This window comes from Mus pahari, chromosome 1 (assembly GCF_900095145.1).
Source record: "Mus pahari chromosome 1, PAHARI_EIJ_v1.1, whole genome shotgun sequence".
Taxonomy (NCBI): Eukaryota; Metazoa; Chordata; class Mammalia; order Rodentia; family Muridae; genus Mus; species Mus pahari.
Genome location: NC_034590.1, coordinates 78,512,680 through 78,529,404, shown reverse-complemented (window position 1 = coordinate 78,529,404; position 16,725 = coordinate 78,512,680). Strand labels below are relative to the sequence as shown.

Sequence of the window (16,725 nt, the reverse complement as noted above, 5' to 3'; positions counted from 1 at the left end):
ACCAGGAGGTATGAAGGTAGCAAACACAGTGGTCGGAATGTATTGTATGGGAATAGAAATTTGTTTTCAATAAAAAATTACAAGGAAGCAAGTCAAAAATAAATAAAATTATATTAATACATATTAGTTACACATACATGTATAAATATCAAGAGACTTGATCAAAACTGTCAGAACTGTCACATACTCTTTAAATTTACTTGTGATAACCCCTCATATTTGTGTTAATGAAACTGGTGATCCATAAACATAAATGCCTTTCTATACTGTCTCCATCACAGCCTTGACCTAGCAGCAGTTACACTACCCCATGGCTTTCCTGGAGGATGGGGACCACACTACAGTTACAGAGTTCATTTTATTGGGTTTAACAGATGACCCAGGCCTTAGAGTCATCCTCTTCAGCATTTTCCTGTGCATTTACCTGGTGACTGTGTCTGGCAACCTCAGCACCATTCTTCTCATCAGAGGCTCTTTCCAGCTCCATCACCCCATGTACATTTTCTCAGCCACTTGGGTTCTGTTGACATAGGATACTCATCTTCTGTCACACCTATTATTCATGTCAGTTTCTGGGTGGATAAAAATACCATTACAACCCTATGGTGTGGTATCCAGCTTGGCTCAGGTGCTTTCTTTGGGACAGTTGAGTGCTTTGTTCTAGGTGCAATGGCTTATGATCTGTCTGTGGCAATCCATAGTTCACTGCTTTATTCAACCAAGATGTCCTCACAACTCTGTGTTCAATTGCTTGTAGTAGCATACGTAAGCAGTTTTCTTAATGCTTCTTCCTTCAGCCTTTCATTCTTTTCTTTTTACTTCTGTGGACCAAATAGAATCAATCACTTTTTCTGTGATTTTACTCCTTTAATTGAGCTCTCTTGTTCTGATGACAGTGTTTTTATTCTTGTCACTATTTCTGGTGACACTGTCATTGTGATTACAGTGCTTATTATTGCTGTCTCCTACATTTATATCTTCATCACCATTCTGAAGATGCACTCCACCGGGACTTGCCATAAAGCTTTTCCACCTGCACCTCCAACCTCACTACAATCACTCTGTTCTATGGAACCGTCACATTCATCTACCTGATGCCAAAATCTAGCTACTCCACAGACCAAAACAAGGTGGTATCTGTGTTCTGCATAGTGGTGATCCCCATGTTGAATCCACTCATCTACAGCCTCAGAAATAATGAAATTAAAGATGTTCTCAAGAGACATATAGGTAGGAAAACATGTTCTTAGAGAAATCTATTATGCTATGGGATTGCTACGGCAAAAAATGTCTTAAAGGTATAATAATATTAAAAGAAACTTGAGTGTCTGTGATTGAAAAAGTCTTTTAATATTATTCATGAATGAGAATTACAATATATATCAGAATTTAATTTTCAGATTACAGAAGATGTAACAGGGACATAATAAGTTACTTTAAATAAATAAAATGAAGTTTTAATTAAGACTTTAAATTGAAACTTGCAAAATATAGTCTGCTGAAAACAGTTATTTAGTTTCATATTTTAAAAAAATCATCATCAACTCAAATACAGATTGCGTCTTAACTTCCTTCAATGTTTTATGTGTTTGGTAAATCTAGGTACACTAGTGCTATTATGAAAGGCTAGTATCAGAGAGGTTGAACCTAGTAGAAAAAATTTAGTTCATTAGAGACATGCCATAAAGGAGTTTATACACCCAGAATACTCTTTGTCTTTTCTCTTTATTGACCATAAATTGAGGGGTTTTGCTTCACTATGTATGTCTTTGGTGATGTTCAACCACAGATCCACAACAACAAATTTCATTCACACAAGATTATGGCCTTAAAAGCTTCATCCTAACAACAAACCTTTATCTTCATTGCTAGCTGATTAACTCAGCTCCTTTTCTCTAGCAACAGGAAGCTTACTAACACCCATCACAGTGCTTCATTATGTGTCTGGATTAACACAGATTATCCAAAATAAACCTTATGAGTACAATTATCTTTGAACATTGTGAGAAAAATGATAGAGATCAACTAGGAATTATAGTTGGTAGAAATATACTTTTTATAAAAATGTTGCCTATGAGATACCACAAAAATCTGATGTGTGGTATAAACCTGTGGCACTGGCCTAATATGGGTCCCATAGAAAATAAAAGAAAACCCCTCCTTCACATATCTGAAGTTTTCTTAGGAGCAAAACCTCAGTTCCTGTGTTAGATTGACCTTGGAAGGAACAAGGGAAGCAAACAACAAGAACAACAGTGGAAGTGGCCTCCCAGAAGACTTTCAAGTTTACAAGTTCAATTGTGAGACTGTGAAGAGGACATTTTCAGAAAGATTTCATGGTTAACCCCTCATCCTTGTGAGCACAATGGAGCAGACCTGGCTCTATCACCATTGAAATCTGGCTGCCTCTAGAGAACAGCAATAAACCTCCATATATGGGTGATGATCAAAATCATCCCTTTTTCCTGTCAACTTTAGTGTTTCAGAGATAATTTCCATCTTATAACTGATAGAACCAAAGGCATTGATGTTTCTATTCATTCACTTTACAATTATATACATTCCAGAATTGTGTTTAGTGTTTCTCACATTTCACGTGTTAGTCTAGCCCAATGGATAGGATGACATATGAAAACTACTAAGGGCAGAATTTATCCTCTAATGTAAGAGATACGACAATAAAACTAAAAGCTAAGTGATTTAAATTATCAGAAAGGGTTGAATAGTATTGATAATATCAACAAGGGCTAGTATGTACCTAGCATATGAGTTAAATAATATTCATTCTTAATTATCAGTTTTAAACTGTACTTTATAAATGTAAAACAAGAGACTAAATAAATCTTAAATCTTGAAATTAACTGTATTAATACTTAGCATGACTTTAATATATTTCTGAATATATTAAAAGGTATTATCATTTATAAGGTTATTGATTATTAACTTGTATTTTTAATTATAGTAGCTATTGCGAGATAAAGCCTGTTAGATTTGAGCCTTAAAATCATAATTTGAATTGAAGCTCATTGGTTATCAAAAAAAAGTTTTTAAACTATGAATGTATTAAATAAAGAGACCAGGAAAATTTTTTTGACTTTTTTAGGTATCTCGTCATAGAACACAACAGTTCCTGTATGATTAGGTTTAAGCTGAAGCAAGTGTTGGGACAGAAAAGGTTAACAAGATGGGGAAAAAAACTCCCAAGGTCCTTGGCTGTTATTTGTTCTTTGAGTTGAAAGGAGAGGACTGCTGGAGGCTTGTCAGAGCTCAGTCAAACTGAAAGGGATGGATCTGGGCTCCAAGAGCCAGTGAGTTTTTTTTTTATCTTTTTAGTGTTTAAACCCTTCAATCCATTATAGGTAGAGAACATCAGGAAATATATATATATATATATATATATATATATATATATATATATATATATATATATATATATATTTGGCATTATATATATAAATATTTGACATTATATTGCATTAACTAATAACTGTATTTTTAAATAAAACCCTTCTGCTATCATATTTCTTATTTTTTATCATCAGATCTGTAACCATAATAATAGGAATTACCTGAGCCTTTTTTATCATAATTGTCTCCCCCCAATATGGTTTTAACCTGATTGCTGTTGTCCAATAAAACTTTTAAAGTCATCATAATTTTGTAACCATCATAGTTACTTTTATGAAAAATTTTTCAGAAGGGGTTTGCAATTAATAGGAAAACAAAAATATCAACTAACCAGACCCCCCTCTCCCCACCCACAGCTCCCAGGGACTAAACCACCAACCAAAGAGTACACATGGAGGGACACATAGCTCCAGCCATGTATGTAGCAGAGGATGGCCTTGTTGGACATCAGTGGAAGGAGAGGCCCTTGATCCTGTGAAGGCTCGATATCCAGTGTAGGGAAATGCCAGGATGGGGAAGTGGGGGTTCATGAGTGGGTAAGTGGGTAACAACATTCATAGAAGCAAGGGCAGGAAGGATGGGGCAGGAGGTGTCCAGAGGGGAAAACTGGGAAAAAGGATAGCATTTGAAATGTAAATAAATAAAATATCTAATAAAAAATTGTTTCTCCTATAACAATTGTATACCAACAAAGACATTTCAACTATCTAATAAATTTTAAAATGTCTCATAGTTTTATATATATATATATATATATATATATATATATATATATATATATATATATATATAAAATCTCTAGAAGACAAACTGAATTTTCAACACTTTAACAATTCCATGTCTACAAAATAAATACCAAGTGCATTACCTTCATGCCATAAAACTTCACTGCTATCAAGCAAAGCTCCCTCATATGAATGCATGGGGGTGCATTTTAAAACCTCATCCAAGAGCCATGTTTTTCTTTTTTAAAAAATTATTTTATTAAATATTTTCTTCATTTACATTTCAAATTCTATCCCGAATGTCCCCTATGCCCTCCCCCCGCCCTGTTCCCCTGCCCACCCACTCCCACTTCTTGGCCCTGGCATTCCCCTGTGCTGGGTCATATAAAGTTTGCAAGACCAAGGGGCCTCTTTTCCCAATGATGGCTGATAAGGCCATCTTCTGCTACATATGCAGCTAGAGACACGAGCTCAGGGGGTTACTGTTTAGTTCATATTGTTGTTCCACCTATAGGGTTGCAGACCCCTTCAATTCCTTGGGTACTTTCTCTTGCTCCTCCATTGGGGGCCCTGTGTTCCATCCAATAGCTGGCTGTGNGCATCCACTTCTGTGTTTGTCAGGGACTGGCATAGCCTCACAAGAGGCCGCTATATCAGGGTCCATTCAGCAGAATCTTTCTGGCATGTGCAATAGTGTCTGGGTTTGGTGGCTGATGGTGGGATGGATCCCCGGGTGGGGTAGTCTCTGGATAGTCCATACTTTTGTCTTAGCAAGAGCCAATTTTAAATCCTATCTTTTATAAGTCTGATTTTTTAAGGCAGGAATTGTATAACATATCATCCCAACTCATAAGTATCTGCAAAAAACCCTGGTTGGCTTATATCATATGTTCTGGTCCAGAATGGTTTTAACCTTGAGTTGTTTTAAATCAACATTTTATTAATGATATTACAGATACTTAGCCATATATCATAAATTATAAATCAATATTTTATAACTAAGACAAGCAAAATACAGTAACCTTATATATTTAAGACAGATCAGAAATATCATGCAGTGGCCACATACATATATACATTTATAACAGACCATTTTTTCTTTATTTTTTTAGTTATAATTTTAAGGAAGGTGCTCCTTGCTACCTGTTGAATCCAATTTTCACGAGCATAGATATTTTGTAGCAAAATTAGCCATGAAGCATCCTTATTAAAGCTTCCGAGAAGCTGATGGACCTTTTAAGAGCAGCCTGCACAGAGCCTGTCTTGCTGCCACCTTGATACAGTCAGATGGCAGGGCTCCAAGGGCAGCTCCACTCTATCAATTTTTGTTGTCCCAATTCACCTTCTTGTTTTCCTCCTAAAAATAATTGAAATGAGTTAAAACTAAGTCAAAGGGGTAAACAATCAGCAGATGAAGTTTTAACCATTTTTCTCCAGACCAAGATGTCTCACCAAAGGGACCTATATGTCCCATAGTCCAGGAGTTAACATAATAAACAGAGTTGATAGATCTGCTGGCCATTCATTCCTGCAAAAGATGGATAGTTTACCCACCTAGGTAGAGTTAAGCGTCTATTCTCTGCCAGGCATCTGAACTCCTTACACTATAATTGGACTAGGTCCCGTGAAGAGACACTGGCTGGCAGCAGTATGGAGTCCCTCGAGGTTATAAGGGAGAACACATAATCCACAAGCACATAAAACACACAATAAGCCTATAGGAGTTTGAAAAGGAAACCAAACGAGGCTGATGGCAACCTCTCCTGTGCAATTGGTCCAGCCTATCAGGAAAAACCCACCAGCCTCCACTAATCCCTAGGTTTGGCCTGAGTTCTCTGGCTCCCACTGCCACTGGGAAGGCTCAGGAGATGGGAGCTTCTCCTGCTCTTGGGTAGGGCCTACTACAACTGTCCATCCTTTCAGCCTTTAACAAAATCTGGTGCAAATCATACAAATGGGAGCTGTTCATGTCTAATATAGGGAGTTCAGAAGTGTCCCTGGAACCAGGTGGCCAAGAGGAAGTCTGTGGCACATCTGCCCTGCCTCTGGTAGCCTGAAGGTTGTGTCAGCCAAAGAAACAGAGAAGGAGAAGTAAAAAGCTCACCCTACACTGAACAGAGTAGACTCCAAGCAAGACAGGACAAGAGATGAAAACACAGAGGGCCACAACTCACTGATAGGTGCAGAACCAATTGTACCCCTAAAAATGTTCTACTATCATGTTAGGGTTCCTCATCAATCCCACTGGATGAGCTCCCAAATATTAGAGTCCAAGAATCACTGAAAGAAGACTCCCAGAAACAAATATATGATGCAGAAGCAATGAGCATTTATTCTGCACAAATTACCAGCATGAAGAAGTCAAACATTCATCAAAATAACAACCCCAGACAAAGGTTTCCATTTCCAAGATTTTTATTTTGGGGGGAATATCTCATCAACATAGGTTGATGATTTCATGACAAATGTCTTGTTGAAGTGTACACTTTGTTTACTGGTGAAATTCTCTAACATCACAGGCTTTGGGTGCCATTGCAAAACAGAATATAGGGCTGGAATTCTCAAGAGATGGGAGTAAGCCTGCTTCTAGCTGGGTGAACATGGGCAAAATAGTAATTGAGGTTGAATATTCATCCCTTGGACTCCGTGGGCAACCATATTATTTCCTTCTAATGTACTCCAGCTAGAAAAATATCATGTTAGGAAAGGATTTATTTACTAGTGATATTGAAGAGCTTCCAAACCCCAGGAAGACACAGATAGCAAAGACATTAAGTAGAAATATTGAAACTGTGGCTGTAGACCAACAGAAGCTCCTTGAACAACATTTGCCATAATTTATGCGAGCACAAATGAAGAAGTAGCACTCCCCCACTCATTTAGCTTCAGTGGCTCTATGGGCTGGGGAGCTGACTCACACTATCCTACTTTCTAATTTAGGCCAGCAAATAAACTGGGGAAATGAGCGCTGTTATGATCCTGCAGCTGAGTAGCATAATATGGTGGTTAGAATATTTTGTCAACTTGAAATCAGCTATAGTTATCTGGGAAGAGGGCTTAACTTTTGAGAAAACACATCCATCAGACTGGCCTGTGAATAGTTGTATAATGTATTTCTGCTTAACGATAAATGGGGGAAGGTCCAGCTCATTGTGTCACTTCTGGGCAGATGGTCTTGAAAGCAGCTAAGCAAGCCATGGAGAGCAAGCCAGTAAGCACTGTTCATTCAAGGTCTCTGCTTCAGTTCCTGACTTCAGTTTCCAGTTTTGAGTTTCTATCCCAATGATGGACAGTGACATTGAAGTATAAGCCAGATAACCTTTCCTCTCCAATTTAGTTTTAGTCAGTATTTCAAGACAGCAACGGTTGGTACAGAAAGGAAGAAAAACAGCAGTGAGATGATGAGCAAGCAGTCAAAGAAACAATCAGTAAAATAAGAAAAGAAAAATGTCCAATAAAACAGTAGACAGAAAGCATCATACAATTAATACCATTCTGTTGCAAATTAAGAGAAAAAAACAAAGACCAACACTGAGGTGAACCTCCGGGTCCCTGTAGTTACTGATTTAGAGAAATGTGTGCAACATTTGGTTAAAGAAACACAGAGCAGGCCATAGACAGATTAAATTTTTGAAATTGAAGACAAAGTATATGAGAGCTAGTCAAAGACAAAAGACTCATCAATTAGGGAGAAAAAAATTGCTCTGAAAGATGGTTTGAAGAAGATAGCCATTAAGACATAATGTGGAGACAGCATTTTCCTCTCCTTTGTTACTCTGTTGTTATTCTGATTTTTGGTTTGGATTTCGGGGTGTGCATGTGGGTGTGAGTAAAGACATGGTGTAGGTCACATACAAATATCAGAGGGCAATATTCTAGGAATCTGTCATTCAAACTTGTTTTAAGACTCTACTTATTTCTGTCCTACTTTATATTCCACATAATATCATATCATCACACGATGATGTTCAGATTATCCTGCCTGTGCTCCCATCTCATTATAGAAGTACTGGAAATACAGATGCACACTATCACAACAAGCTTTGTTGTAGGTTAGGGGAAGGAAAATCAGGTCCTTAGATTTTCATAACAAGCACTTTCTCCTACTGAGCAATCTCTTTTTTAGTACTAGTAAAAATTTGGTCACACCATGGAGTTTCTCTCCAAGGTAACTTTTCCTAAAGTTGAACCTCTTCATTTTAGTATCTTTTTCCTTCATAGGTCAATATGAGGGACTTAGAGAAGTCTCAATATGATTAGATTTTGAAAAACAAATTACTCATGCCAATACTGTCACAGGATAAATCAAAAGATTAATTATAAAGACATATGTCAGAAGTAAAGTAAAACAGGAAACAATGGCACTATAAACATTAAATAGAGAATATAAGAGTTGTCACATGAATATTCATTTTGGGGGAGTTAATGGAGGATGTTAAAGTCTGTGCCATTTGCTATTTCTAACAATCTACTTTTTTACCTTAATTGTCAATGTGAGCATAATCATGCTAATCAGAAGCAGCCCCCTACCTCACACCCCCATGTACCATTTCCTCAGCCATTTTTCCTTTCTAGACATTAGGTTACTCCAGTGCAGTCACATCAATCATGCTGGAGGTCTTTTCCAGGAAGGAAATACTCATCTCTGTGACTGGCTGTGAGGCCCACTTCTGTTCTGTAGTGACATTTGTGTCAGCAAAGTGCTTCTTGCTGATTGACATAGACTATGACCACTATGTAGCAAATATACAGTATACTATGGAAATTTACAATTGTATTGATGATATTTTATGCAACATTTCTTAATCTTACTATCAAGAACATTATCATAAAAACTCTAGGTTAACTAAAATAGGAATATTTAGAAAATTTCTCTGTGTTTATCCCTTTCATTGACCAAGTTTCTCTGCAGCTTTGAACAAAAATATCTCACATAAGTTCTGTGTTCTTTGAATGCAATTTGTACATTTGGAAATACAGAATCATCTGGAATCCTCTAAATGAGAATGCTATTGTAATCTGAGTGTTTATTTTCATGTTGTTTTGTGTGTTTGTTTTTCATACAGACCTATCTGCCTCTGTTTCCAAGTGATGGAATTAAAAGCCATGGGTCACTGCCCAACCTAACAGGATCATAATCTGAAAGAAATGATCTACTGATTTATATAAATCTAAGAGATGAAGATAGAGGTGTGGGTGGTTGGAAAGCTGTATTATCAATAAGATTAATTGGTGGTATCTTACTCAGACAACTCAAGAGATCACTCAAAGTCTCCCTTACCTATTAACGTTTCATTTTTAGCATTTTGACATTTAAAATCATTTATGCTTTAATGTGCTCTTTGAAGTTTGCACATCTATTGTCTTTGTATAAATACATTTTATCCAAGAGAGTAACACTTCATCTCTTTTGCCAGGGAAACAAGCAATCCAGGAACAGGTCTCTTCATCTTTCCTCTTGTTCCTTCAAATCCAGTTCCTCAAGCTCTTCCCCAAGTTTACTGCACAATGCCTGCTGAAGTTTCCCTTTCCTTCCTGATCACATCCAGAAGCCCCCCCCCCCAACTCATTCTATTACCCTAGTATCAAACACCAGCAGGCATTGCCTCGGAAAATAATAATTGAGAAGTCCAGGGAAACATGATAGCTAATTAAAGACCTTCACTACTCCCTGCTCTTCTTCAAATCCAATCCAAAGGCCTCATCCTTAGCTCTGCAATAGATCACCTGCTGCAGCCTTCCTTATACAACTCCAGCCCTCATCTTCTCTGGAACTCATAGACTGCCCCTCCTAAGCTCTCTTCCCTTGCACTTTGTTTTATCACAGCAGGGAACTGCAGTATACAGTCTCTGCTAATCCACATTCTATTCCAGACAGAGAAGTGGGGTCAAGAACCTAAAACTAGAAACTGAATCAATAAAAAATAACCCAAACTGAAGGAATTCTGGAAATGAAAAATTTAGGAATTTGAAAAGGAACTATAGAGGCAAGTGTCGCCTACAAAATACAAGAAGTGAACGAGAGAATCTCAGGTATTGAAGATATCATAGGAAGAAAGTAGATGCATTAGTCAATGAAAAGTTAAATATAAAAAAAATCCTAAAACAAAATATCTAGGAAATGTGGAACAGTATAAAAACATTAAATCTAAGAATAATAGGAATGGAAGCAAGAGAACAAACACAGTCCAAAGGCCCAGAAGTTATTTTCATCAAAATTATAGAAGAAAAAAATTCCTAACCTAATGAAAGAAAGGCCTATAAAGGCATAAAAAGCATTAAAAAAAAAAAAACGATATACTGATTCAGAAATGAAGCCACTCTGCATACAATAATCAAAACACAAAGTTTACAGAACAAAGAAAGAATATTAAAAGTTGTAAGGATGAAGGACAAGTAATATATAAAGACATACCAACTAGAATTACACCTGATTTGTCAATGGAGACTCTAAAATCATAAATGTCTAGATAGATGTTCTGAGACTCTAGGCAAGACTACTATGTCCAAAATATTTTTCAGCCATTATAGATGGAAAAAGCAGGATACTTCAGGTCTACAAATCCACCCATACAGAGGTACTAGAAGGAAAAGCCAACCTAAAGAGGTTAACTGCAATCATGAAGACACAGAATGTGAATAATATTATACTAGAAAAATCAAAAGAAGAAAAGCACACATACATTACCACCACCACCAGAAGCAGCAGCAAAAGGAACAAAATAACAGAAATTAACAATAACTGATCATTGGTGGTTCTTAAAGGTATCACAAAAAAAAAGGCACAGAATGGATCAGGAATTAGTATCAATCCTGTCACTTCAAAAAAAATACATCTCAACAGCTAGTTAAGACATTATCTCAAGGTAAAGGACTGGAAAGATATTTCAAGCAAATTGACCTAAGACCAGGGAGGGGGAGAGGAGATAGGGAATTTCCGGGGAGGGGGGACAAGTTTATAGGAAAGGGGATAACATTTGAAATGTAAATAAAGAAAATAATCTTTAAAAAAAACTAAGTAACCTGGTATAGCCACTTTAATAGCTAGCAAAATAGATTTCAAACCAAAAATAACCAGAAGAGATATAGAAGGACACTAAATCCTCCTCTTATGAAAAAAATCACCAAGATTACTTCAATTTTTTAACATTTGATCGATTATGAATTTCATATCATACACCCCAATGCCACTTACAACCCCACCCCTTCATATAACCCTCCATCCTTGCGAGATCCCTGTAATATATGCACACACACACACACACACACACACACACACACACACACACACACAAGAGTGGGGAAGCTGTACTGTGTTAAACAGTTCACAGTTTTTTACTTGCAAATGTTCATTTCAATGAATCATCTAGTTTATAGCCTCTGGCTTCTACTATACTATCAATACTGGATCCTCACTAGAACTCTTTTTGTCTATCCTGCCTCGTGGAGATCCTGTGGCTTTGGAATTGCAGGACTGGTCACTTCACTTGTACAACAGTTTATAGATAGATATGTTAGATGCTGTGGTAAGTAAGCCAAATCAAACCCTAGATCTGGCCCTGGGTGGGAGCTGATATAGGCAGCCTGCCACCTCTCTCACACCCATACAACCAGGGTGACCACTCCAGCACAGCCCCAGGCATCTCACCCAATACTGAAGCCAGCAAGAGGGAGGGCCAGCTCTTCTGCTCTCATGATTTAGTGCAGTTCACCCATGTTTTTGCCATCAGGGCCAGCTCTATCATTCTACCCAAGAAAGGTGGAGGACCAGCTCTCTGGAGTTTATAAGGATAATCTTAAGAAGTGCTGACCTAGCAAAGGGGCAGTAGGAAGTTCTCTTCTAAAATGCTAACCTGATATCTGGTTATGTTTTTTAATATCAGGAATAATTTGCCTACTGATGATCAGAGAAAGAAATAATCTCTCCAAGGATTAAGTCCCCTAATTTGTTATCCAAATCAAAGTTATCAGTTGAAATTATATATATAGAAGCACAACTAAGTAAAATCAATAGATTATATTTACATATTTATGCACTTAAATATAACTAACAACAAAAATCAAAGAGAAACAGATGGTTAGTTCAAGAACAGTGGAAGGGTATTGAAGTTGTCAGAGGGAAGAGTGAGAAGAGAGGGAAGTGATGTAACCATATTTTATTTAAAAATATACTAAGATCAAGTGTAGAAATGTGTCATAAAATAAAAAAATTAATTATAAATAAGAGCACAGAGTGTAGCTTCCTCCTGCATCTCAACAGTAACTGTCGGGAGATTGTGAAGCAGAAGTCTTACTTCTCTAGCCCATATGACCTCAAATCGAAGGAACTGTGCTTCAGAGGGAATTGACATGCCTGACCTTGATTTTAATAGCAGGATGGTGAAAGTCAGTCTTGGTTCTGCAGTGGCATGATATCTATGGCTCCTGAGTCATGTGTCAATGTAATCTGTCTTCCACACTACTTGCCATGTTGGATATTCATTCTCTAGCAACTCCTCCACTGAAGTCTAAATTTCCTAAGACTTTTACTTTCCTTAACCTATCTAAAGTTTTCACCCCATTTCTAGCATACAATAAATATTCAACACATATTTTTGAAAGAAATGGATGAATGAATGATTTTCTCATAACCGTTTATGAAGCCTCCTTGGTGACAGTCAACCACACTATACATTCTAGCATCCAATGTGACCCATGAATACATTTAGAAAGTTATGCCAGTGCCTGCCAAACACAGAAGTGGATGCTCACAGTCAGCTATTGGATGGAACACAGGGCCCCCAATGGAGGAGCTAGAGAAAGTACCCAAGGANNTGNAGGGGNCTGCAACCCTNTAGGTGNAACAACAATATGAACTAACCAGTANNNCCTGAGCTNNNNTCTCTAGCTGCATATNTAGCAGAAGATGGCCTAATTGGCCATCATTGGGAAGAGAGGCCCCTTGGTCTTGCAAACTTTATATGACCCAGCACAGGGGAAGGCCTGGGCCAAGTAGTGGGAGTGGGTGGGTAGGGGAGCAGGGGCAGGGTGAGTATATAGGGAACATTTGAGATAGCATTTGAAATGTAAATAAAGAAAATACCTAATAAAAAATGGGGAAAAAAGAAAAGTAGTTTAATCTCAACCTCTACTCACTCTCCTCTGCACAAAGAAAATTGCATGTATGAGTGTATGTGCATGTGTGTGTGAGTGTGTAAACAAATTAGTAATCGAAGATAAGATATTAGCTTATAAAAAAAAACCCAATTGATACAATCCTTGCCTTGAATACTTATACTCCTCTGCTAGATCCCCAAAACCACATAAACAGAGTGTTAGATACTTGTAAGTAAAATACTAGAAAGTTGGTTGCAGAATTTCAGACATTCCAACTCTTTCTTAGCTACCTAGGAATTCCAAAGTCAACATGTATTACAAGAGACAATCTTTAAAAGAAAAAGATAATTTACACAAATTGTTAAAGATATATCTTAGAGGAAGGAGCTTTGACTGCTCCTTCTGTATGTGTAATCTGTGTATGCACAGTTGCTCACGTGTCCACATGAGCTGACTTGCCTGCATGCCACAGTACATATATGAAGGTCAGAATTCAGTACGACTGTCTTTACTTATCTGCTACAGGGTCTTTTCTGTCATTCACTGCTCTATACTCCAGGCTAGTAGACATGGTGTTTTCAGTGATAATCCTGTTTCAACCTCTTCTCTGCCAGCAGGGACATAAGACACTTTGTTTTTTTAGTTTGGTTGGTTGTTTTGTTGTTGTTGTTGGTGGTGGTGGTGGTGGTTTTTGTTTTGTTTTGTTTTGTTTTGAGACAGGGTTTCTCTGTATAGCCCTGGTTATCCTGGAACTCACTTTGCAGACCAGGTTGGCCTCAAACTCAGAAATCCACCTGCCTCTGCCTCCCAGGTGCCGGGATTAAAGGTGTGTGCCACCACTGCCCGGCCATAAGACACTTTGAATGAAAGTCAATTGATGTTTAGTGGCCAAACACTTTTATCAAGATGATATTAAGGGTGCAGTATAGAACTTAATGAAAGATTAGCAAAAGAAATGACTCTTCAGGTTGAAAATCAGTGTGCCTTCTATCCTGCCTTATACCATGTAAGCTTTTACCACATGTCACTTACTTGAGGGTATGATTATAAAATGTTAATTGTTACTTGGAAAATACCCATACCTTTCTTGGACTATATTCTAGTTAACCATTATATTTTATACTCTTACCTATAAAAAATTGTGTTTGACTCAAATAATTATTCAACTTTGTATCTCATCCATCCCTATATTCACCAAGCACCTACCTAAAATAATATGTTATATCAACCACTAAAATACTAAAACAAATATCCATGTGTGTGATGAAAAAAGTCAAAATAGTTTACTTCATTTAATATCTTTTAGTTTGAACTAACCTGAATCAAATATCAACTTGAACAATTACCTAGGATAATTAGTTATTCTGTACCTCTCATATCCATACTCACATAAAGAGGAAAACAAAATATTGCATGAGATTGAGAGACTCCTTCAAAATTAATTGTGTTTTGTGAAATGCACTGCTCAGTACTCACTGGGAATGAGGTAGTGATCTCTGATGATTTGAATTCACACAGGAATCCAGAGCCTCAGCAGGGACTTATATGCAGTGACAAAGACAATGGAGACAACATTGCAACTATAAAATCATAAAAACTTTGGACTTCTTACTTTGAAATGAATTCTTATTTCAAGAGGTAAGATTTTTTTTATTTCTCTGGTAAATTTAGATATTTTTTCTTAGAAAATACACTATATTCCCAAGCATTGTATAAACAGAAATCAGATGCAATCAGACAAATATGTAACAAAAGAAAAAATAAACACCTCATATTTACATAAGCAAATTGTTAAGAGTGATTTTGTATAAAACTAAGATTCTGTTTTTATTCATTGAAAATAGATTTTTTTTCTCTCATGCAGTATTTTTTAAAGTCATAATTTCTCCTCCTTCCACTCTTCCCAGCTACCTCCAGTTTTCAAAGATTCCTTATTTATCCATCCATTGGTAAGACCCAAAACTAACATGACCCTCAAAAGTGTACACATATAACATCCAGGCAACAGACACATAAATGCACAAACAATGACAATCTCAGTAAAGCATCCATTATTTATGCTATTTTAAATAATATATTATTAATGTTCCTGTTATTTAGTATTAAATGAAAGGAAGAGAGACCTACTTATAAATCTCTTTCTGTACTTTCTTCATCACAGCTTTGAACTGACAGCAGCTACACTATCTCATGGCTTTCCAGGAGGATGGAAACCACACTGCAGTGACAGAGTTCCTTTTGTTAGGCTTAACAGATGACCCAGTTCTTAGAGTCATCCTCTTCACCATCATCCTGTGCATTTACCTGGTAACTGTCTCTGGGAACCTCAGCACCATCCTTCTCATCAGAGTCTCTTCCCAGCTCCATCACCCCATGTACTTTTTTCTTAGCCACTTGGCTTCTGTAGATATAGGCATTTCATCTTCTGTCACACCCAATATGCTTGTTAACTTCATGGTGGAGAGAAATACCATCTCCTGCCTTGGATGTGGCATACAGCTCAGCTTTGGAGATATCTTTGGGTCAGTTGAATGTTTCCTTTTGGCTACCATGGCTTATGATCGCTTCGTGGCAATCTGCAACCCACTGCTTTATTCCATCAAGATGTCCACACAAGTCTGTGTCCAGTTGGTTGTGGGATCTTATATAGGAGGTCTTCTTAATGCTTCCTTTGCTATGGTTTCCTTTTTTTCTTTTCTATTCTGTGGTTCAAATAGAGTTGAACATTTTTTCTGTGATTTTGCTCCTTTAGCTGAGCTGTCCTGTTCTGATATCAGTGTCTCTGTAGCTCTTGTTTCATGTTCTGCTGGCTCAGTTACTATGCTGACAGTGTTTATCATAGTCATCTCCTATTCCTACATCCTTATCACCATCCTAAAGATGAGCTCCACGGAGGGGCGACAGAAGGCCTTTTCCACATGCACCTCCCATCTCACAGCAGTCACTCTATTCTATGGGACAATCACATTTATTTATGTGATGCCCAAGTCCAGCTACCCTACTAACCAGAACAAGGTGGTGTCTGTGTTCTACATGGTTGTGATCCCCATGTTGAATCCCCTCATCTACAGCCTCAGAAATAATGAGATTAAGGATGCTCTGAGGAGACAGCTTGGTAAGAAAACACTTTCTTAAAGTAATCTGTTGTTTTATAACTGTAAAGTAATACTAGAAATCATGCAAGCCCCATGTGACTACCATCTCAGGTTTGGTTATTAGTCATTTTACTACTCTTTTCTCATCTCATTTTCCTCCCAAGATATATAACTATGTTTATTGCATTTCCCATTTTTGTACTTTAAAATTGGTCTTAGAGAATTTTACACAAAGTATTTGTGTCGTCCCCCCCCCCTCCTTACCTCATCTTAATTCTATAGCTCCCTGTTCCAACTCCATGTTCTCTTTGTCAGTTAATACTTGTGCTGTCTTTATATACTCTGGTATATAGGCAAAGACAATTCCTTAAAGATAATTGAGTCTCATTCTCCTGGCAAGT

At 37.3% G+C, this 16,725-nt stretch overlaps 1 protein-coding gene and 1 pseudogene across 1 annotated transcript; both read left to right on the top strand.

Annotated features, from left to right (window-relative positions):
- The first annotated feature begins 310 nt into the window (after window positions 1–310).
- LOC110336147 lies at window positions 311–1,250 on the top strand (annotated as a pseudogene).
- Window positions 1,251–15,419: 14,169 nt separating this feature from the next.
- LOC110327881 (olfactory receptor 497-like) lies at window positions 15,420–16,364 on the top strand. Its single transcript, XM_021207147.1, has one exon. It carries the CDS (start codon window positions 15,420–15,422, stop codon window positions 16,362–16,364), a length of 945 nt encoding a protein of 314 aa, XP_021062806.1.
- Window positions 16,365–16,725: the final 361 nt, after the last annotated feature.